A 22,092-nucleotide genomic window follows, 5' to 3' on the forward strand; every position below is an offset into this window, starting at 1 on the left:
TTTGTTGTATTCTCCAAGTGCTAAATACAGTGCTCTGCACACAGTAAGCACTCAATAAGTACCACTGATGGAAGATTGGACCAGAGTCTGCCAGTGCTCCATATACAGTCTGATATATAACTTGAGAATGTCACAGCATTGCTATTTTGCTCTATTTTAAATTTATATAGCACTTAGACTGGGAGCTCATTGTGTAAAATTTCAGACTGAAAAGAAAGAAATGCAGCAAGGATTTGGAGGAGGTCTTGGTTTGCATTCTGCTCACATTCGATTGTTGTTCTCAGATCATTTTTCATTTCAAATCCATTATTGAATAATCAAAAACTTTTGCATTAAGAATCTTATCATCATCATCTAAAGCAGCAAGCATCTGCCGAGCCCTCCCTGGGTGTATAACATTAAAACAAGCCCTAGAAATTCACGGTAATGTATAGTCCCAGTCTCTGCCTTCAAGGAACTTACAATCCAATAGGGAAAACTAAATCAGCAAATATCAAAATCGTGAATATATTAAATGAATTGAATTGAAGGGAGGAGTAGGATCGAAATTATCCTGGGGATAGGAGAATGGATAAGGTTAATTCTTCCTGAAGGAGGTGGTGCTTAGGCTGTGGTTAAAGGAAGTAGAGAGTGAGTCTGGCGCTCAGGAGAAGGAAGACTATTCAATATCAGCGTGGGAGAAGGAAGGCTGGGATGAGAAGAGGCGGAAGCTCAGTTGGAACGGAGAGTGGAGGCTGGGATATTTAAGGAAAGGAGAGAAGACAGTAACTATAATAGCTATAATAGTAGTATCTGGTAGGGACCGTATAAAGTGCTGGTCTTTAGACACAATAAATCAAGTCAGGTGCGGGTCCTGTCCCACCTGGTTCTCAGACCAAGTCATAGGTTTTTAATCCCCATTTTACAGATGAGGAAGCTGAGACACAGAGAAGTGACTTGCCCAAAGCCACACAGCGGGCAAGTGACAGAGCTGGGATCACGACCCAGGTCCTCTGACTCCCAGTCCAGTGTTCCTCCCACTAGGCTACACTACTTCCTTAGGTGAGGAGGGACCAGCCTGTGGAGAACTTGAAAAGCCATAATTGGGAACCTGCATATGACCCACGGAGTGATTATCAGCCCCTTGAAGGCCTGTAAGGAAGGAGCTACAAGAAAGAGTTCCTCAGTATTTCTTTAAAATTAGTCTTGCTTTATTAAGTAAAAACAAAACGAACTGTAGAGTAGCTAGCTTTCAATCACCCTGGATACTGAATAAATGAAATCTACAGTAATCGAAACAACTCCCTTCAGCCCCCATTCTCTATCTCCCCCTCACCAGATTGTTTACAAGAGCTGTTAAACGGTTAGGAAAACTGATTTGCATTTCACCTCTCTCCTTTCCACACCAAATGAAGTGGCCGAAAGGCTAGGGGCAGGTAAAAGGGAGCGAGGCTGGAAAATTTACAGTCTGGATATTAAATCCCGGGCTAATCAAGAGACAACCACATTTTCTCATATAGGCAATACTTCTAGCACCCCGAGCTGCAGCACCCAACTGACTTTTGTTAATATTTTGTGGATTGTGTATTTGTCCTTGTTTTTTATGCTGTTTTAATGTTTTGTTTCATTTGCTCCCAATGTGCCTGTCTCCAGTCCTCTCCCCCACTTACATTCATAGATCGTGAACCCCTCGAAGGACAGGATCCATATCTGATTTCCACCTGTATACTCTTTCCCAACACATATTATTATTATTATCGTACTTGTTAAGTACCTACTATGTGCCAAGTACTGTTCTAAGCGCTGAGGTAGATATAAGTCATTCAGCTTGGATACAGTGCCACGAGAGGCTCACAATAAGAGGGAGTAGGATTCGATCCCCATTTTACAGGTGAGGTAACTGAGGCACAGAGAAGTTAAATGATTTCCCGAAGGTCACACAGCAGACACATGGCAGAGCTGGGATTAGAAACCACGTCCTCTGACTCCCAACCAGGCCCGTGCTCTTCTCACTAGGCCACACTGCTTCAGTTAGAATCACCATGTGGAGTTCAGTGCTCTACATATAATAGGCACTTAATAAATACTATTACTACTGATACCTAGAGGCCAAAACTATCTCTTCTCAACTCACTTTATGACCCTCTCGCAGTCCCAGACTGTATGCCAATAAGTTGAAATTGCTTTTGAAAATGATATGATGATTTTCAGAATAACTGCGGGGAGCGAATGAGTTGGTTATTAGCGAAGGTTGGAGACTAAAATGGTTTTTGCTTAATGGTCGAGAAGTAGCTTGGCCCAGTAGAAAGAGAACGGGCCCGGGAATCAGGAAACCTGAGTTCTAACTCCCAGCCGTGCCACTTGCCGGCCGTGTAACCGTGAGCAAGTGGCCTAACTTGTCTGAACCTCCGTTTCCTCATTTGTAATAATGAGCCTGTGATAACTGTTCTCACCCCCCTTTTGATTGTGAGCCTTATGTGGACAGGCACCGTCAGACCATAATGCCTTGGGCCTGTCCCAGTGTAAAATACTGTGCTTGACCCATAGTAAGTGCTTAAATATCACAGTTACTATTACTGTTGGGCTTTAATCGAAAAATTGCAGTTCTGACAATAATAATTACACCTTGTTATATCTGCTTACCATGTGCCAAGCACTGGTTTAGATACAAGTTAATCAGGTCAGACACAGTCCCTGTCCCACACGGGGCTCACACTCTTATCCCCGTTTAACGGATGAGGTTAACTGAGGCACAGAGAAGTTAAGTTACTTGCCCAAGGTCACCCAGCAGACGTGTGGCGGAACTGGAATTAGAACCCAGATCCTACCGACTCCCAGGCCCGTGCTGTATCCACCGAGCCCCGCTGCTCATCCATCCAGAGCATGAATGATTAATATTATATGTCTCTGTCGTTCCAGGGTTTGTGGGTGAAAATGCCCAGCCCATCCCAGAGAACAATATTGGAAACAGAATGCTTCAGAGTATGGGCTGGACCCCTGGCACAGGACTTGGACGGGATGGCAAGGGGATGTCTGAACCCATACAGGCAATTCAGAGGCCAAAAGGATTAGGACTTGGCTTTAGCCGACAGAAAAGCACGCCGACGAATAGTGCTCCCAAATCAGGAAAACCCACCTAAGAAAACAGAAGAAAGCCTGTGTTGTGCTTTAGGGTGATTTCAGCAGATCGGCTCTCTTCCTCTGCAGCACAATCTCAATGTGTGAAGCAGAAACCTAAATGCTTCACAATTACCCTCCCGAAGATTTCCAGCTGTGTACAATCCTGCTCCGGTAGCAGAGCAGGGAAATTCTCATGGTGCTAAAGTGGAAACGGAGTTGTAGTTTTAAGTCTCCGTCATTTTCAAATGAATTCTACATACAAAATCCAGTTCTTTTTTTTTTTTAATGTGAAAGATTTCCAGGCACTACAGCCCATTAGGGGTGAGAGAGAGAGAGAGAATAGGAATGTGTGAGTTTATTTTTGACACCAAGTAATTTAATCCAAATGAAGTTCCCCAAAACCCCTATCAGCTTACTAGATAACTAGACACATTCTCCATTTGGCAGACTTGTCAACCTCTTCTCACTAAAACTTTCCCCTTCTGTGAGAATTCTAAGAGTGGTACATATTAATAACCCACAACCAAGATTTCCCTAAGAAACTGACAAAAAGACATCTTAATGGTAATAATAATAATGACATTAAGCACTTACTACGTGCCGAGCACGGTTTTAAGCGCTGGAGTAGATATAATCAAGTTGGACATGGTTCCTGTCCCACAGGGTGCGCAAAGTCTCAATCCCCTTTTTATAGTTGAGGGAACTGAGGCACAGAGAAGATAAAAACTTGCCCAAGGTCACTCAGCAGACACGTGGCAGAGACAGGATTAGAAACCAGGTCCTCTGACTCCCGGGCCCTTGCTTTTTCCACTAGGCCACGCTGCTTCCCATCTGTTCCCGCTGCATCTTGTTTGAGAAAAGAGCCCATTACCCTCCGATACGTTGTGATCACCACTGAGTGCCCTAAATTAAAGACTTTTTATATTTATACATCTTTGCTTCATATAGGAGGAACAAATTTTGTTCATTTCAACCTCCACCTCTGTCCCCTAAAAGCTTGTTTTGAAGTCCAAAGTAATGGCAAACAGTTTAAAATGGGATCACAGCATTTGGATCTCAGCACGCAGATTTCGTTCGTTTCGAGCCCCGATTAGCCAAACCAAGCATTTAGAGACGTGACAGTGGAATTGTGGGCCTACTTCATGCTACGGGAATTCTCGCCCATTAGCAGGGCACAGAGGGAACAGGAGGGAATTTGTTGGCCTCTCATAGATCTAAACTGGCACTTGAGCACAAGTGGATCAAGCATTTAATCCCGGGCCTAATGTAGTCTCCAAGTGTTAACTGATGATGTGCTGTGTTAGGTAAGGGGCAGAGCTAGAACACTGCAAATATTAAAACAGATTTGATTGGTGGTGTCATTTTAAATATTAATGCTACTAAAATTCACAACGGGTTATTGTTTGGCTGACAAGAGTAAATAGCCAGGGGGGAGTCTTGGTTTTTTGAGTTTATTGGTCACTAAAGAGTTGAACACAGTCGCTCTCCATCTGCTTTTCCTCGATAGCTGTCTAACCCAAAGAATGTTGACTATTGGGAAGAGATTGGAACCACTGTTCAAATGCCTCAAGGATAGCACTGCCAAATATATATAACACACACACACATATATGTATATTTATGTGTATATATATATATATATGTATTTTTTTTCCTGCCTCTAAGAACTCTCTCCTTAAAGGAAGGAGTCTGGGGAAATCTTTGTACTGCCAACAAATACTACAGTTTGGATAGGATTAAAGAGCTCTCCTGTATGAAAAGGTGAGACTGTTACCAGACTTCTATATTTATTTTATTTATTTAGAAAATGAAGCTCCAGTAACTCGTGGTGCGTAAGCTTCTACGCTTCCCCTTGCTATAGAGATATCCATTTCCTCACATTCGCTTCTCCTGAATGTGTCAGAATGTTTCCTTTCACTGCCATGGCCTTAGATAATTCTACAGAAATGGGGCTGTGAAAAGCCAAATTCTGCAGCTCTCCAGGGATTCCTGAGTTGTGAAAATACTTTTTGGAGTTTGTTTCCCTAAACGATGAAGAGTTTGCCATCACTGCTCTTACTCCACCATCCTCTGATGGGCAGCAGAATGCGCTGGAGTATTGGATGCGAATAAAGGAGCGATTAATTACTCCATTTCGTTCTGAACAACTGTTGCGGATTACTTAGATAATTAAGCATGGCGACATTAAGTCAGAGCTGTGGTGCTTGTTTTCGTTGCTGCATTTGTGAAAGTGTACAGCTTCCTCTCCCGTGAAATACCGCTCAAAGACATTAGCACGGAGGCTTCCTTAGCCTCTGTGGAACTTTAAATGATGTAGCACAAGCAAAGCGTTGCTCATTTTTATCAAGTCTGAAACTCCAAACCTAAAAGCCACTAGGTGGCCCACAGAGGATTTAAAATATTAACCAAAGATTAGAGTGTAGTAATGGTGATATCTAAGCTACCTCCCTCAGTGTATACTCACAGACACACACAAGCCAATGCACATTTTAACATGGTGGTCCTCACAGAGAACCGCTTGGCTTAATCGGAGATGTAAGAATTCAGAACTGCATTATCGAAGACCCCTACCATGTTTCATCGATTATTTTTTGTCTAGCCATGAAGCGTATTTCTCCGAATGATGTTTACTGACAACTGTGGCTAATCATCCCCCCGGTTATTAGACCTGTGGATGCTAAAGCAGTCGGTGGACTGTCGGATTTTGAAAGGAGCAGCTGTATTGTTACAAAAGGGTAGCAAGGTGATGTCATTCTAACGATAGGCAGTTAGCTAGCCTTCCTTTCCTCTATTTAGGAGTCTTATAGTTCTAATAGGTTGAGCTAAGAATAGTCATACTGATGCGAATTTTAGAAGTGCAAGGGAACACATTTCTTGGTATTCCTACACCCTGTCGATTGTAATGATAATTTAGAGCAAGCCACGAAAAACTGCTTTGAAATTGCCTCTCTACCATTTCTCATCACTTAGTATTGTCAAATGTTCCTCTGTTGTTCTCCTGTCCATTTCATTTTTCTAGGCTAAGCATTTTGTTTTAATTTGGAAGACATTCTTAAACTGAGAGCAGTCACTGCTATCTAAGGCCCTCCGATTTGACTACGCTTTTCTAAGAATTAGCCTCCCATTCATACCGTGATATTCAACCAAAACGTAGAAAACACAGTCAACCAACAGACCTGTGAATTGACATGTATACATGTGTGAATACATATGCGTGTATACAGATACATGCATCGAGGCACATGTATGTTGGATGTAAACGAGCAGTGCTTTTGTCGGTAGGCTTAACAAACCATAACGTTATGAATTTGTTAATCTCTTATTGACATTTTCATTTTGAATGTATATTTCTGCAATGGAATTATCACTGTTGAATTGCTTGTTTTAACCATTTTCCCCTGAGTTTAACCTTTATGTAGAGTGAAACTAAAATTTGAAAGCTTTTAAAATTAAAATGAATTGGAATCAAAAAGTTTTAAGATCTTGTACAAAGCTATGTGCCAGTGAAACTATGAATGAAATTGAATAAAGCTTAATTGATAAATACAGTCACTTTCTTGTTGGTTATTCCTTTTAGATTTAGCTCATGTTATCTCATTTTCACGAGACAATCCATGTGAAATGCAAGTTGCCCAGTTTTCAACCCTATGTGCTGCCCTTCAGAGAACAATGAAGGACACAGTAGGAGCAGTTACCAGCTGAAGAGGAATACGAAGTACCGACGGCTATAGTTTGCGACCGGAGTTTATAGCAGTGTTTACAGCGTGTGAGGCTGGCATGTTAGTAAAACTACACGTGTACCTAAAACCGAAACCAGAAATCCATAATGAACTCTTTAACCGGGCAAAACGTCCATGAATACATTACCACTGTTTGATGTAAGAGATCATCCTCTTTAAAATGAGTTCTGCTCTCCCCTTCATCTTGGGAGAGGGCAACTTCACGTGATCTGGAGTCATGAGGGGAGATGAGCCTCAACCACCAGCATCCTCTTGGATTCTCCATGGCAGCCATATAGTTGGAGAGGCAACTGCCAAGGAGGAATCGCTAAACCATTGCTGCCCACCCCAGCTGTGAAGGTGAGAGATTGCAGAAACGGAGTTTGCAGCTGGAAACGGAACTCGGAAATCCCGGCATCCAGAGTTCTGTGATGACGATGGTATTTGTTAAGCGCTTACTATGTGCCAAGCACTGTTTTAAGCGCTGGAGGAGATACAAGGCAATCAGGTCGTCCCACGTGGGGCTCACAGTCTTAATCCCCATTTTACAGATGAGGTAACTGAGGCCCAGAGAAGTTAAGTGACTTACCCAAAGTCACACAGCTGACAAGTGATGGAGCCGGGATTAGAACCCATGACCTCTGACTCCCAAGTCCGTACTCTTTCCACCGAGCCACACCGCTTCTCTACATTTCTGTTCGTTCAATGGTATTTATTGAGTGCTGTGTGCAAAGCACTATACTAAGCACTAGGGTGAGTACCAATGACAATAGAGATACCTTCCCTGCCCACAACAAGCCCACAGTCTTGAAGTTTGCGTCAGTTCAAAAAATGTTATTCTATAACTTGGGCAGTTTTTATATTAGGCATTTATTTATAAACCAGGAATCTTGTTTAATTATTATCCAGGCAGACACAATAATAGTCATTTTAATACATATCCACAGACTGATCTGTAAACTCCTTGAGGACAGGGATTATGTCTAACTGCACAGAATAAGCAGCCATTAAATGCTAAAGGTAGATCGGAATAAATGAGCTAGTTGAGATATCTTCATTTGTCAATGACTTTTGATAATTCCAATTATCATCAAGTGAATTTAGGCAATTCATTTGGATGACAGTTTCCCGGAGGGACCATCTAACACTAAAAAATAACTACTCCGGCGAACTAGTTTTCTGGGAGTTCGGATTGTAGCCAATCAGCCACTGAAACAGATGCCACAGCCCAAGGTCTAGACTGTAATCTCATCGTGGCCAGAGAACACGTCTACCAAATCTGTTGTACTGCACTCGCCCAAGCGCTTAGTACAGTGCTCTGCACACATTGAGCACCACTGATCGACAGAGTCAAATGGGCGAGGTAGAGCGGCTACCACTGCTTGTGATCAAAGATACAGTAGGCACAAGGGGCTTGGGGCAGATTTCCCCCGTCCAGGCCCATTGTTTGCGGGGCCCGTCTTATCACCGTCACCCCATCACACCCATTCGGGGACTTTTCCTATCGGGTGGACTGAATTCCACCAAGTATCGTTTAGTTCCAGCACCAGAAATGGTGGATGAACTTCAGTCCTGAGACTTCCAGACCAAGAATCTGCACAGAGGAATGGATTATGGTGCTGGTGTCTTGTGCAATGGCACTCACTCATCCCAGCCATCTATTTCATACACTTCAACATTGCTGATGTCAGCAAGCAAGCTGGCAGAGAGATATATTCAAACCTAAAACTGAAAAAATTTGTTGATCATTTTTAGGTAGAGAGAAAATTAGTGCATTCAACTACACGGTTAAGGATGCCTGAGGCACTGTTCTTTTCTCATCATTTTTTTTCTTTGGGGGCATAAAAATCTTGATAGCCTGTTACTTAATGAGACAATGAAGACTGTTCAAGATTCACCATGAAAAATTCTGACAGAGGAGCTCCAATTGTGTCCTTTGAAGTTTTGCCTGGAGACTGACTCTTGGTCATCTTATCAATGCTGTTTTAGTGCTTACTGTGTGCAAGGCACTGTGCTAAGCGCTTGTAAGAACACAACACAATAGAGTCAGTAATCACGTTCGCTGCTCGCAAGCTCATATGTGAAAATGCGTGATCCCTATAAACCGTATTATTTATATTAAAAAGAGGGAGTTGAGTTACTAATAGGCAAGTCAATAAATCTATGTGATATCATATTCTACCTTTATGTAAACCTGGCAATTCTTTTTAGTTGTCTTCATTTTAATGAGTGGTAAGTTACAGTTAATAGCTCACTTAAGGTGCCATCCATTAGTCTGAGTTACTGTTAGAACAAATTAATTAAGCTGAAATTATTTTGTAATGAGAAATTGAAGTATTGCAATGTTTTAAAAAAATTATTCCCAGCCAATTAAAATTTAACAATGCAAATAAATTGATCCTTTTTCAGGTCATAGAAAAATTCTGTGACAGTGTATACATTACTCGCCTAGTTGTCCTAATTACTTCAGAAAAAGAGAGGAAAAAAAGTAACCTTATTCATCAGTTGAACTATTGTAATGTTCACAGATCATGAACTTTTACATTCCTAGAAAGAAGTAGACTGCCGTTGTTATTTGGTTTGGATAGCCACTGTTCCCAGAAAAAAAAACAACCACTACATTTCATTGTGTCAATATGTCTAACTGCCCATCCCACTTCTGGAAATGATGTTTGGAATGATGGAAAGATACAAGGAAGAGATTGCCACAAGTAACTGGAGGTGAACCTCAGGCCCCACCAATCACAAGTCCAGTCCATCTTCCTGCCTCAGTTTACTCACACTCTTCCTATCTCATACCCCATCTCCCACCTCTGGCCTAAAGACCTAAAAGCTTCCCTGCTCGCCACAAGGTGTTACTGAAAACCTTTATATGGGCCACTGTCAAAATAAGGGGATTAAAAGATAATCGTTTCTCAAGGACACTTTCAGCTCCACATTGTTTTTTTTAAAAGGTTATTTGATGTTTGAAATGATTCATTGTTTATAAAAAAAGTTTTCCCCCCCAAAAATGAGTAGGGTGTTTGGGTGAGTGGTCTTTTCTTTCTCCTCACTAGATATTAAATGCTCATTTATTTAGCAGGTTGGCTGTAACATATACTCGACTGACAAGTGGACCATGAAGGCTCCTTCTGCCGGCCTCCTACTAAGCACAGACTCATTATTCTACACACCTGACATTTTAAGTAGATCCAGATTTCTCTCCAGCGAGTCGGTGCCATTAACTGCCAGTAGTATGATCTACTATTGCCACTTTTGGTTTTATCTATACATTAGAGATGTCTTCTGTCTTTGAATTGTCGGACAGCATAAATCAATCCCTGATTCTCAGGCCTCTCACCAGGCACTGCGAGGATGTGCTGGGATCACTTTTTCATTTTAAGTCTTGGATATGACTTTGGTAGTCTCATCTTGGCATGTTTTTAAGGGATTGGGGGGAGGGGGGTATAAATTATAGAACTCTGGCTTTCCATTGGAACGTCCATGCAATAGTTAATATAATTTTTAACTTTAAAGAGGTTGGAATGGAGCATTTCTACAGGTAGGTCTTTAATTGAGCAATTTTAGAGTAATATATGGCGAGGAAAGGGAGGACAAACCCAAATCCATTTTCTCAGTTTGTGATTTCAGTTCTCCCATTCCATTTCTGAGCATTTAGAGATTCCTCTTGCTGAAGCACATGCTTGGCTAATTGATCTAGCTAATAACAGAATAGCAAGACGACTAAGAAATAGTGTTCCCGACTGCCAAGGGAAGGCCTAAATTCTGAGAGGGATATTAGTCAGTGTTATATATTGAGGGCTAAGTGTGTGTAGATCACTATAGTAAGCACTTGGGACAGTACAGGTAGAGAAGATCCCTCCCCTCAAGGAATTTACAATTCAGTGGATTCCAACAGAAAATTGCAGGATTGTACCTGAATCTGCTTGAAAGAATGTTGCAGGACATAATATTTGTTGAGTCATGTATACCTGTATTAATATTGTCCGTCTCCCCTCTGCTAGACTTTAAGCTCATTGTTGGCAAGGAATGTACCGTTTAGTGTTGTGCTCTCCCAAACTCTTAGTACAGTGCTCTGCACACAGTAAGCACTCAATAATTACAATTAAATGAATGAATCTCACTGGTATTACCTGGGCATTTATCCTAAGGGCTCAAATGACAATTTGCCCACCATACCAGAAAGTTGCACTTGTGTTTCTCCAACTGGTAGTTGGATTAATGTGGTAGCAATTTGGATGGAGAGGAACGGGCAGATTTTAGCAGTACTGTGAAGGTTAAACTGACGGGATTTAGTGATAAATTGAATGTGTGGAAAGAATGAGAGCGAGAGAGAGAGAGAGAGTGTCAAGGATAATGCCAAGGTTATAGGCTCGTGAAACAGGAAAGATGGTGGTGCTGTCTACAGCGATGGAAAAGTCAGGGGGAAGGACAGGGTTTGGGTGGAAAGATAAGTAGTGCTGGGTAAACTGGGAACAGGGGACACAGAGGCTCACCTGCAACAACATACGCAACCGCCTTTAAAGAAACTGAAGTTAGTTCCCAGTGAAAACTTAGAAGTGAAAAAATTGGTTTCAAGTAGTTAAAGCCTAGGCTTTTTTTTTTTTTTTTTTGCTTTGCTTTTGGCTTTCACTCTCTCACTTTGGGTGAAAGAGTGGCACAGATCGGGCAACTGGCCCAGGAGATAAGAATGCATAGCTACATTATACCGAGTTACTGGTTTAATCAGCACGTATGTATAAAGTATGCTGATAGCATCTTGTCTTACGCTGTCATCTCTCCCGTAATGCCCCGCTGTCCCTCTGCAATCGTTCTGGTAGTGTATCCATAGAGTTTTCTTGGTAAAAATCCGGAAGCGAGTTTACCATTAACTCCTTCCTCGCGGTAAACTTGAGTCTCCGCCCTCGACTCTCTCTCGTGCCGCTGTTGCCCAGCACGGGTGAGTTTTGACTTGTAGCAGATTGCCTTCCACTCACTAGCCACTGCCCAAGCTAGGATTGGAATAGGTAGACCTCTGCTCGATTCTCCCTCCCGTAGTCGAGACTGGTGGAGTACTGGAAACTCTCCAGGTGCGACCCTGAGAGGGCTCAGATAGCATCACCTAAGCCTAATATTTGAATCCTATGGTGTTGAATTACTATAAAAGTACTACTTTCAAATCTTCCTAATACAAATGTAATTACAAATAGAGAAGCAGCGTAGCTCAGTGGAAAGAGCCTGGGCTTGGTAGTCAGAGTTCACGGGTTCGAAACCCAGCTCTGCCACTTGTCAGCTGTGTGACTGTGGGCAAGTCACTTCACTTCTCTGTGCCTCAGTGACCTCATCTGTAAATTGGGGATTAACTGTGAGCCTCACGTGGGACAACCTGATTACCCTGTATCTCCCCCAGCGCTTAGAACAGTGCTCTGCACATAGTAAGCGCTTAACAAATACCAACATCATTATTATTATTATTAATGTCTAAAGTATGCACTATTACTGTGGAGTTGGGATACAGGTAGATTACACTAAGATTCTGCAACAATTTTATTATGGACCTATGTATACTTAAATCTAGTACTTCCATTTATTTTGTCATTTTCACAATTGAATTAATAAGCCAACAGTTCTGCCTAGAATGTGATTGAGGTATTGGGGAACCTTCTTCCAACAACTAGAGTCTGCTTGAATTCAGAACATCTTGTTGTAAAAGAAACTGTATCAAGTTGCCTGTGGTGCCGAAACGGATGACTGTGTAGCATAACTTCTCCTCAAGGCGGAGTTTCGCAAGAACGCAAAAACCGGGGTGTGTTTGGTTAATAAAATTTCTCCAAGTACTTCATAAGGTAATTCCACACAGAGAGAATATTCCATTAGAAAAACATGTAAAAGCTGAACATTACACACTTATGTGGGTGATGGTACAATGGCAAATTTCTTCTGCCTGAGGATTTTTCATTTTAAAAAAATCAGTAGCATTTATTGAGCACTTCTGCTGGGCAAGCCACTGTATTAAGCACCTGGAAGGGTACAACAGAGTTAGGGGGCTCAGTATCTACACTCGGGGATATTGCAATATAATAGAGGGGGAACTGGCACTGAGATAAGTTATAGGAAGTTGGGGGGGGGGGGGGGGGAGGGGAAGAAACTCACCCTTTCCTCTCCAAACTGCCAGTCCACTTTACCAATCACTCGTCATAGCCAGTCTCAACTATGCACTAGCCACCTCCCTAGCCTCTCCATCTCCAGCTTCTCCCCTCTCCCATCCATTCTTCATTCTTTTGCTTGGATCATTTTTCTGTCATTCAGTCAACAGTTTATCAAGCATCCTATCCTAACAATCACAACCGTGGCATCTGTGACGCACTGTGCTAAATGCTGGGGTAGATGTAAGATAATCAGATCGGACACAGGTCCTGGCCCACGTGGGACTGACAGAGAGACAGAGAGAACAGGTAGTTAGTCCCCATTTTACAGATGAGGAAACACACACAGCATATATAAGTGAGTTGATCAAGGTCACACAGCAGGCAAGTGACAGAGCTGGCATTAGAACTGAACTCCTTTGCCTCCCGGGGCCATGCTCTTTCCAGGAGGGCAGGATATTTCTCTGCTGGATACAGGGCATTGCACTGGGCCATGGGGAGAATTTGAGGGTGAAAACAATCATAATAATAATAATAATAATGATAATTGTGGTATTTAAGCGCTTACTCTATGCCAAGCACTTTATGAAGCTCTGGGGTAGATACATGCAAATGGGGTTGGACACAGTCCCTGTCCCACGTGGGGCTCACAGTCTCAATCCCCATTTTACAGATGAGGTTACACAGAGAAGTGAAGTGACTTGCCCAAGGTCACACAGCCAACAAGCAGTGGAACGGGGATTAGAATCCATGACCTTCCGACCCCCAGGCCCATGGTCAAACCCCTACATCATGTTGCTGCTTCTATGCCAGGCTGCCGCCATGGCACAGAACCTTCTCCCCGTCTAGACCGTAAGCTCTTGTGGGCAGGGAATGTGTCTGTAATATTATTATACTTTGCCCTCCCAAGCACTTAATACAGTTCTCTGCGCGTGGTAAGCACTCAAATACGACTAACAAAAGAAATAGTATACAACAGTCAAGCAGGTCAAGAAGGGCCAACTTATTCACAAAAGATACGTACAGCTATGAAGTTCATGTGTGTTTTTGTTGGGGTACCAGATCAATGGGTCAAATAATGTTACATTTAATTTCTCACGTTTATGATTTAATATTTTAGGTATTTTTAAGCCACATATTGAAATGTGCTTAGAAGTATCATTTAGTACCGTGCCCCAGTGCTTAAGACAGGGCTTGGCACATAGCGCTTAACAAATACCATTGTTCTTATTATTACAGATTACTAGGCACAAGGGCTCATATTAATGAAGCCTGATAGCATGGAGAGTTGCAACTCAGATATATCGGATGTCGGTTCTTTCTACTAAAATCAATCTTTTTCAGTTTTATAAATCAGTTTACTTTCTCCCTTGTAGAATCTCTCAGAGTATTTTAAAGTTATCTCGAAACTTAACCAAACAGGCAAGGAATTGGCACGAACACCTAAGCGCCGTCTTGTTTGGACTCAAACCCTATTGTATTTCTCCATTAGGTCTGTTAACAACTACACTAGAAACAAGCGGCAGATTTTTTTTCCACCCTGTGAATAATTGTCTGCACAGCAGTGACAGATGTGCAATATTGCGGCTTCTTCAAGAAAAAATTAACAGTTTGTCCAGCGTGTCAGCTCTCTCTTTTTAGTGCTTCGGAGGTCTTGGCCCCATTATGGATGATTTAGAAATTGAGGCAAGCTAAGACCAGCTGCCTGAGTTGAAAGCCTTAGTTAGTAGGCCTCATCTGCATTCCAGTATTCACTTACATCTAGAAATTGGTAGGGCCCTCTAGCCACAAGATGAGTATAGGCTGACAAGGCCTTGATTTGTTGAGAGAGAGAATAAATGGGTTTTTCAGAAGATGAGGAAATATCACCATTACTGGCCAATTTACAGCATTTTATCTGTTCTTCAAACATGTCACTTTTGTTATTGTTGCATGGTAATTACATAGTGAAACGGAAAGAAAACAAATTCTGGTTACATATTCAGATGGATTGCAAAATCATATAATCCTGATAAATGCCCATTTATGATACACACGGATGAAAGGTTCATTTTAATTTTGAATGGCTAGCACAGCCATAAATAGGATGTGGGATTAAATCCCACAGAATCCGATTACCTAAAAGCAAATAGTATTTTTCTTCCCTGGCAAAGTCAGGTGTGTTCATAAACAGGATTTTCCTAAAACAATATAACAGATAAATCTGGAGCTGCATTTTCAAAGAGTGCCTTGTGCGAGTCCTAGTAGGCTCTTTGCCACCTACAGATGAAAAAAGAGCTTCTGTCCACAAATCAAAAACTCAGGTTCCTCACACTTCCCTATTTTCAGGATGAAGGATTAGTACGGAGGTTTGATCATGAGAAGTCCAATTTGGTGTTTAAGCTAGTCAATTGCTTCTGATCCATTGTTAGGGAGAATCTCACCGTTTTCTTCTAGCCAGTACATTAACATTTCTATCATCCTGTCCCCCTTCCCCCAAAATACTATGGGTGTGTCCCGTGATGACAAAGGGTAAATTTCCAACAAAATCTGGGGGGATTCACACTCTCCCTCTCTTTCTTGGCTGTCTTCCTCTGTTCAATTTTTCTCCTACTGTGGACCTAAGGGAAACCTATATATCCTTTCAGCAGACATGGTAAAAATGAAAAAAAATTCTAGTTCCAATAAATGTGAACTCTTTTTGAAATTTTGGTTCAAAGGTAACATTCTTCAAAGGTTGTAAACAGTAATGGTAACTCTACCTGTCAAACATTTAAAAAAAAAATCAATCTGACTTCTCTGGAATAATAAAAAAGACTCCAGAAGTTCCAGGCCAAGAGGAAACCTAGAGGGTGCTCTGAGACCAAAGTTCATCGTTTCCCATAACTCCTACCCACATGCTCTACCCACCCAGCCTCTGTTCTTATGCCTTTTTTTGGCCCTTTAGTGTCTGTGGCAGAGGTAAAAGTAGAAAAAGGAGTCCTATGGAGATGGCTTTGGTCTCATGACTAGAGCAGCCTTGCTTTCAGAAGCCTGGATTCTGAAATTGAGTTTTAATCAGAGTTTATTCTAGTCACTCCCATCCCTCCCCTACACTCCAAGACAAAATATTAGATTTTCAAAAAGCCAAGGGAAAGAGAGAAATATGCAATGACTGTGTGACATGAAATAATGTAATTCTAAGCCATAGAAACTTTCCCCAAGACTGTTTCGAACCTTTCCCTTGCCTCTTACCTGTGCTCTGGCAACAAGAGAATTGGCTGATGGAAAAAAGTCAAAGGGAGTCTCCTGCATGCTAATCAATCATGGTTTTTATTAAGCACTTACTATAAATTAATCACTAAGGGAGAGTCAAGGTTATCAGATTGGATATACAGGCCCTGTTCCAGATGAGGCTCACAATCCGTCTTACTCCCATTTTTCGGATGAAGAAACTGAGGCCCAGAGAGGCCAGGAGACTTAGTGAATGCAGCTTATACATTTGAGAAATAGTCGCTCTGGGGTACACTATAATGTAAACACCATTCCATACTAGAAACTGCTCATTGTATTTGACGACTGTTCTGTATTTTGGAATTACTAGCATAGACACGCCCTCAAGATCCCTCTTGACTGTAAACTCCCTTTGTGCAGGGATCATGTTTACCAACTTAATTGAATTGTACTCTCCCCAGCACTCTGCACACAGTAAGCACTCAATATCACTGACTGACAAGTTCACTAGAGGCTTTTACAGTCAGAGGAACATGCTTAGTAAGATATTTAGACATTGTTTTTACTAACATTTAAATTTATAGTAAAAGGAAGACATCAAGGTACTGAACAACAAGGTCTCAACTCTGTCTTATCTGGGCTGATTAAATTACCTTTTCCTAACTTGATAGTTTGTTAGAATATTTCAAATGACTCAGTAACATCTTCTCAAGAATCCAAGTAGCCCCAACCTTCCCATCTCAACTATTTCTTTCTTAATCTGGCTTTCAAGGGAGACTCTCTGGAGGTGGAAAGAAGGTAGTTACTGTTAGAGCAACTAGTGGTGATCTTCTTGTCAATAGAGACCAAACTCAAATATTCCCTTAGCTCATTCAGTCCCTCCGCATCTCACCACTTCCCTCAACTCACTTTCCATGGAACCTCCACATACAGGGAGCTGGGGAGGAGACCGTTGTGAGAGGGGACTTGGGAGCAGTAGCTGCCAAGAAAACCCCAGCTAATAGAAACAGACTCCAGAGGGGCCAGAGACAAACAGTTCCTTCCTTCTGAAATATAAGACAGAGTGGAAATCTATTGGCAGAGGACAAAAGTGTCCATTCACAGGATACATTTTCTCCACCCTGTGGGCCTATCTTTATCAATTCTCTTACAACCGAGAATGAATTGGTTTTTGGTGTGAGTCAAAGCATCATTTCCCAGAACAGGAAAGTGATCTTCTTTCTCTTTCGAGGGCTCAGATCCGAGGACCTCAATTTCTCAAAGATTTTGAAGAATTGAAGCAAGTTCTGAGAAAAGCAAGACAAATGATTAAGAGGCCAGAGAGATTGACTTCAAGAAAAACAAATGAGATGAATAATGCATCGTTTGCTAAATAATATGCGTGTGTGTGTGTGTGTGTGTGTGTGTGTGTGTGAAAGAGAGAGAGAGAAGAATAACCCCCTAAGAATTTGAAAGGCATAAATATCCAGGATGAGGGAGAATTATAAAATAAAAACTAGCAGGCATAAAAGGTGCCTGGGGCCACATCAATACCAATCAATGCTATGCTATTTTTTGAGCACTTACTGTGTGCAGAGCACTGTATTAAATGCTTGGGAAAGTACAATATAATAGATAATGGGTACTGGGCAGGAGGCAAAAAAGGGGATATTAATCCAGGATGCCTGAGATACTGGTAGCTTTGGGGAGGACTGGCAAATATTTATAGGACAAACGTTTTCTTAAAATGCAAACATTACACCATGAGTTACAGAAACACATAAGCAACATTACAGAGGGAATCCGGCAGAAGACGTCACTTTGGGCTGTCTTAAAGTCTTTTAAATCCCATTTTAAAATGTAATCAAAATTAAGCAAGTCTGGTGTGATAATGTGTGACATATCTGTGCTACAATCAAACTTAAAGAAAGATGCTAAAGCTAGCCAGTGAGATTTCCTTCCTTAGCAGGTAAAATCTGAATGTGTGTCAAAAGTGTAACTACCTTTAATATATTTTCACAATTTGGAAGACAGTTCACAAACTTTAGTAAACAAAAATATTGGGACGTGAGCAATTTCATCCCCAGGAAAAGTATACAACCAGATAAATCCAGCTTTTCTTTTTTTTTTTTTTACAGCCATTACCCTGATTTGGAAATTAAAGAGTTTCTAAAAAGTATTCAGTAGATCATTCTACAGAAATGGAAAGGATGAATCACTGACTCAAACACTAAAATAAAAGGTAAACTGAGCTACTGCTGCATTGGATCTGATATGCTTCCCTCAGCCTTTCATAGAATAGTCGTATTATAACAGAGCAGAAGTCTGTTTGCTGACATTTCTGCCTCTACCAAAGCCTTACCTGGTTTTTCCGTCTGCTTGAAGCTACCCTGCTGCCTCCATAGACATCTAAGCATCTTGGGCCCTGTGTGAACCCAGCTGCTTTGCTTTTAACAAGCACACAGTGTGGTTTTGAAATCTAAATAGTACTTGGCCATCATCTCCAAATTGTGGTCCGACACGATAAAATTATTTAGAGACCACTCTCTTATGGGCAAGTATTTTTTAGCGGTCCGTCACCTTTCCATAATAAACTGTCATCTGATGCAATTGTTTCAGAATACGGCCTTGTATTTGATTGCAGGGTCTGGAACGTAAGACAGTAGGAATGCGATGCTTAAGCTTCTTCACTTATTGCCTGCTGATGTGCGAATATAGGATTTTGCAATTTACCTTAAAGCCTATCCTATCCTATCTCCCTCCACCCTAGGTGGTACTGTGAATGCAGAGTTACAGGGGCAGCGGCACAGAAGATTCTGAAGAAGCTGAAATCATAGCAAAGGCGTGTGTGGCTGACTCATACATAATTAGGATAGAATGTTGTTTTATGGTCCCCTTACCACAGTTGAACTTTGAACTCCTTAACACAGGATGGGGGGGGGCGGTAATCAACCAAATCCTCACAAATGCTGGGGGAAAAAAGCAGCTGGTAGCCCAAAAGACACTGTAATAACTGAATGAAAATAAGACCGTGGCTGAAAATAAAAATAGGGGAGAAAATTAACTTACTTCCTGTCACTCTTCTGATACCTTTAAAAAACAAAATTGACATCACACCTGCCTCTACCTTTATAAAGTACACATGGTCCCTACCCTCAAGGAACTTTCAATTTAATGGGGATTTTTAAAAAAATCAGATAAAAATTCATTTTTTCTGAAAATATCATTTGGAGGTGGGGCAGGAATAAGATCATTTTACCTCACTGATCTACTATAATCTAGCCTGCATATTTTGCTTCTCAAAAGCCAACCTACTCTCTGAACCTCTATCTCTCAAGCCACTGACCCGGGCCCTTGTCCTCCAGCCTAGAACTCCCTCCCCATCATAGCAGACAGACCACCACACTCCCCACCTTCAAAGCCCACGTAAAATCATATTTTCTCTAAGAGGCCTTCCCAGACTAAGCTGTCACTTCACCTATCGGCCCTCCCCTCTGCACTCAGATCTGAATCTCTTCAGCCCCAGCACTTAGGTTCACATCCTTACACTTAGCCATTTCCTCTATCTGTAATTTATTTTGATATCTGCCTCCCTCTCTAGACTCTAAGTTCCCTGTGTCCAAGATGGTGTCTGCCAACTCTATTGTACTGTACTTTCCCAAAGGGCTTAGCAAACAGGAAGCGCCACTGTTTGATTAGGTAGTGGAACTCTTGGGCTCTATTCCTTCAGTTCATAGAAGAGAATTGTACCACCCTAGTATCTAAGAGAAAGATGATACTAAATTGACCCAGGCATAAAAGCCGGGAATGTGTGTTAGGAAGAAAAATTTTAATAAAGCACCACTTTGATGATTCTGGGATAGCCATGGCCGGCAGGCAGTCCAACCTGGCTTGCAGCAGATCGGGAAATGTGTGACTGTTTAGTTGAGTGGCTTCGAGAGATTCTCAATCTCTAGATATGGTATTGAAAACAGTGCCAGGCCACGGAAACAACAAATACAACGGCATAGCACCTGGGTAGAAGGGACCGTCAGTCAAGCAATGATCTTTTCAGCCACACACAGGTAAAACTCACTGGCAGTGATTTCCTCTTAAAACCACGGAATATTAGAGCTATTTACACACCAGGAACGTCAGTCTGCTTCATTTCAGAAGTCTCCTGTATAAGTAGGGTTGAGGAGAGGAAAACTGATCCCTTGAAACAATTCACTTTTATCATGTAAAGCCTCAAGAAAATGTTCATCTTTAATTATTTTCCCTTTGGAATTTCTTCCCCCTACTCCTAAAGACAATCTAAATCCCCTTTTTTGGGGATGGGGGCGGTGATAAATGGTTGTTACCAATTATTACAAAGCTTAATGGGCCTTTTTTTGGTACATGTAAAAGCGATTCTTCATGTTCATCACATGTGACATAGGATAACTATTGTGCCTGACTTGATTTCTCTATGCGTGCAAAGAAGAGAGAGCAGACAAATAGGGTCATCCTGTTGAATGCAATGTATAAATTTATCTTATAAAATGATTAACTATACATCACAGTATAATTTAGAGTGCACTTCATGTATCAGGTTATGGAGATCATCTTTATTCTTTCAATATTGAGAGTTTTTGAACTAAATTTACTTCCTGTTGCCTTAATTTACAGTGGTAAAATGAAAATTTCTTTCATTTATTTTTCTGCCTGTTTTCAATATAGTGCTATGTCCTCCAAGGAAGTTATTTCTGGTATTTATAGTCTATACCTAAATCACGAGTCCTTTAATTCATGGAGTTAGTTATATTACTACAAACTCATTCACCACTCTCAAACACACAGTTAAATGTTTACTGCTTAATCCCTATTTTAGCTTTTTACATAAGAATCACCAGCTCTAGGCAGTGTTGAAAACACCCATAAAGAATTCAAAATAGTTTTCCCAATTTCCAGTTTTATTTCTTCCTGTAATAGCTGATCTTTTTATGTTAATGTTTCTATTGTTTTCATATTCTTGCTTTCCTCATTCATATTCTAAGAGATTATTGTTAGTGCCAACTCGTTTGATTTATCATTTAGAGAAAGCACTTGTTCAAAAAGTCAGTACTGGATATTAAATGATGATTGCCTGCAATGAGTTTCTTCTCAACATCTGCAGAGACAATTTTGCCTTTTCTTCTTCCACTTAACTCCAAATGAGAGATCTTAAGCATACTTAAATGGGATTCATAATATTTGCTGGCAGAAGATCTTCTTGAAAGCCAGGATGTTAAAAATAATAATGTTCCCAGTCTCATCTTTTCAATTTAAGAGGAAAAAATGTAGCATCTATGGTGGTCGCTGACAGTACTCAAGCATACTGGATACTGAGACACAGGGTGTCAAGTGTATGCCGAAAATGCAGCACTATGATGTCACCATACATGACGTTTGGCAGCAGGGCTTTAACTGAGAATTTCCCATTTCTTTGGGAAACTTCCAGTTCTACAGGCTAAGAGGATTTTCAGAAGTCTTTGAGGCAGTGGTCTAGGGATTGCTTTGTGAAGACAACTGTGACTGGAGGTACTTACACACTAGAGGATGTGCATTTAGTTATGATTCGCTCTGCAGATGCTGCACAAAACTATGGACTAAAAATAAGTCTGAAGAAAACTCGTGATGTATCAATCCACATCGAGGACAACCTTTACACAATGATTTTCAATCTTCAACACCACCACAGAACTTAAGGGGACCACCAATTTCTGCCGCTCGGTCAGTAGGTCTGTGAACAAAATCCTCCCTTGCACTTAGATTTGTACCCCTTACTCACCCTACCCTCATCCCCATGGCACTTATGAACATAACCATAATTAATTTTAATGTCTGCCTGCTTAGACTTGTAATCTCCTTGAGGCCAGGGAAACTGTCTTCCAGCTCTGTTCTTTTGTACTCTCCAAAGCACTTAGTACAGTGCTCTGCACACAGTGAGTGCTCAATAAATACGATTGAGGCCACCAAAA

At 41.3% G+C, this 22,092-nt stretch overlaps 1 protein-coding gene and 1 non-coding gene across 3 annotated transcripts in view; one reads left to right on the forward strand and one right to left on the reverse strand.

Annotated features, from left to right (window-relative positions):
• GPATCH2 (G-patch domain containing 2) overlaps nucleotides 1-3,363 on the forward strand; it is a 112,602-nt gene extending 109,239 nt beyond the window's left edge. For both annotated transcript variants that reach the window (XM_029047061.2, XM_029047062.2), the window contains one exon: nucleotides 2,899-3,363. In XM_029047061.2, coding sequence (XP_028902894.1) covers nucleotides 2,899-3,119 — 221 coding nt within the window. In that variant the 3' untranslated portion in view covers nucleotides 3,120-3,363. The remainder of the gene's footprint in view (nucleotides 1-2,898) is intronic.
• Nucleotides 3,364-11,767: 8,404 nt separating this feature from the next.
• On the reverse strand, nucleotides 11,768-11,905 carry LOC114805762. The gene has a single exon (XR_003753786.1). It is a non-coding gene; the product is annotated as a small nucleolar RNA SNORA7 (small nucleolar RNA).
• Nucleotides 11,906-22,092: the final 10,187 nt, after the last annotated feature.

This window comes from Ornithorhynchus anatinus, chromosome 19 (genome assembly GCF_004115215.2).
Source record: "Ornithorhynchus anatinus isolate Pmale09 chromosome 19, mOrnAna1.pri.v4, whole genome shotgun sequence".
Taxonomy (NCBI): domain Eukaryota; kingdom Metazoa; phylum Chordata; class Mammalia; order Monotremata; family Ornithorhynchidae; genus Ornithorhynchus; species Ornithorhynchus anatinus.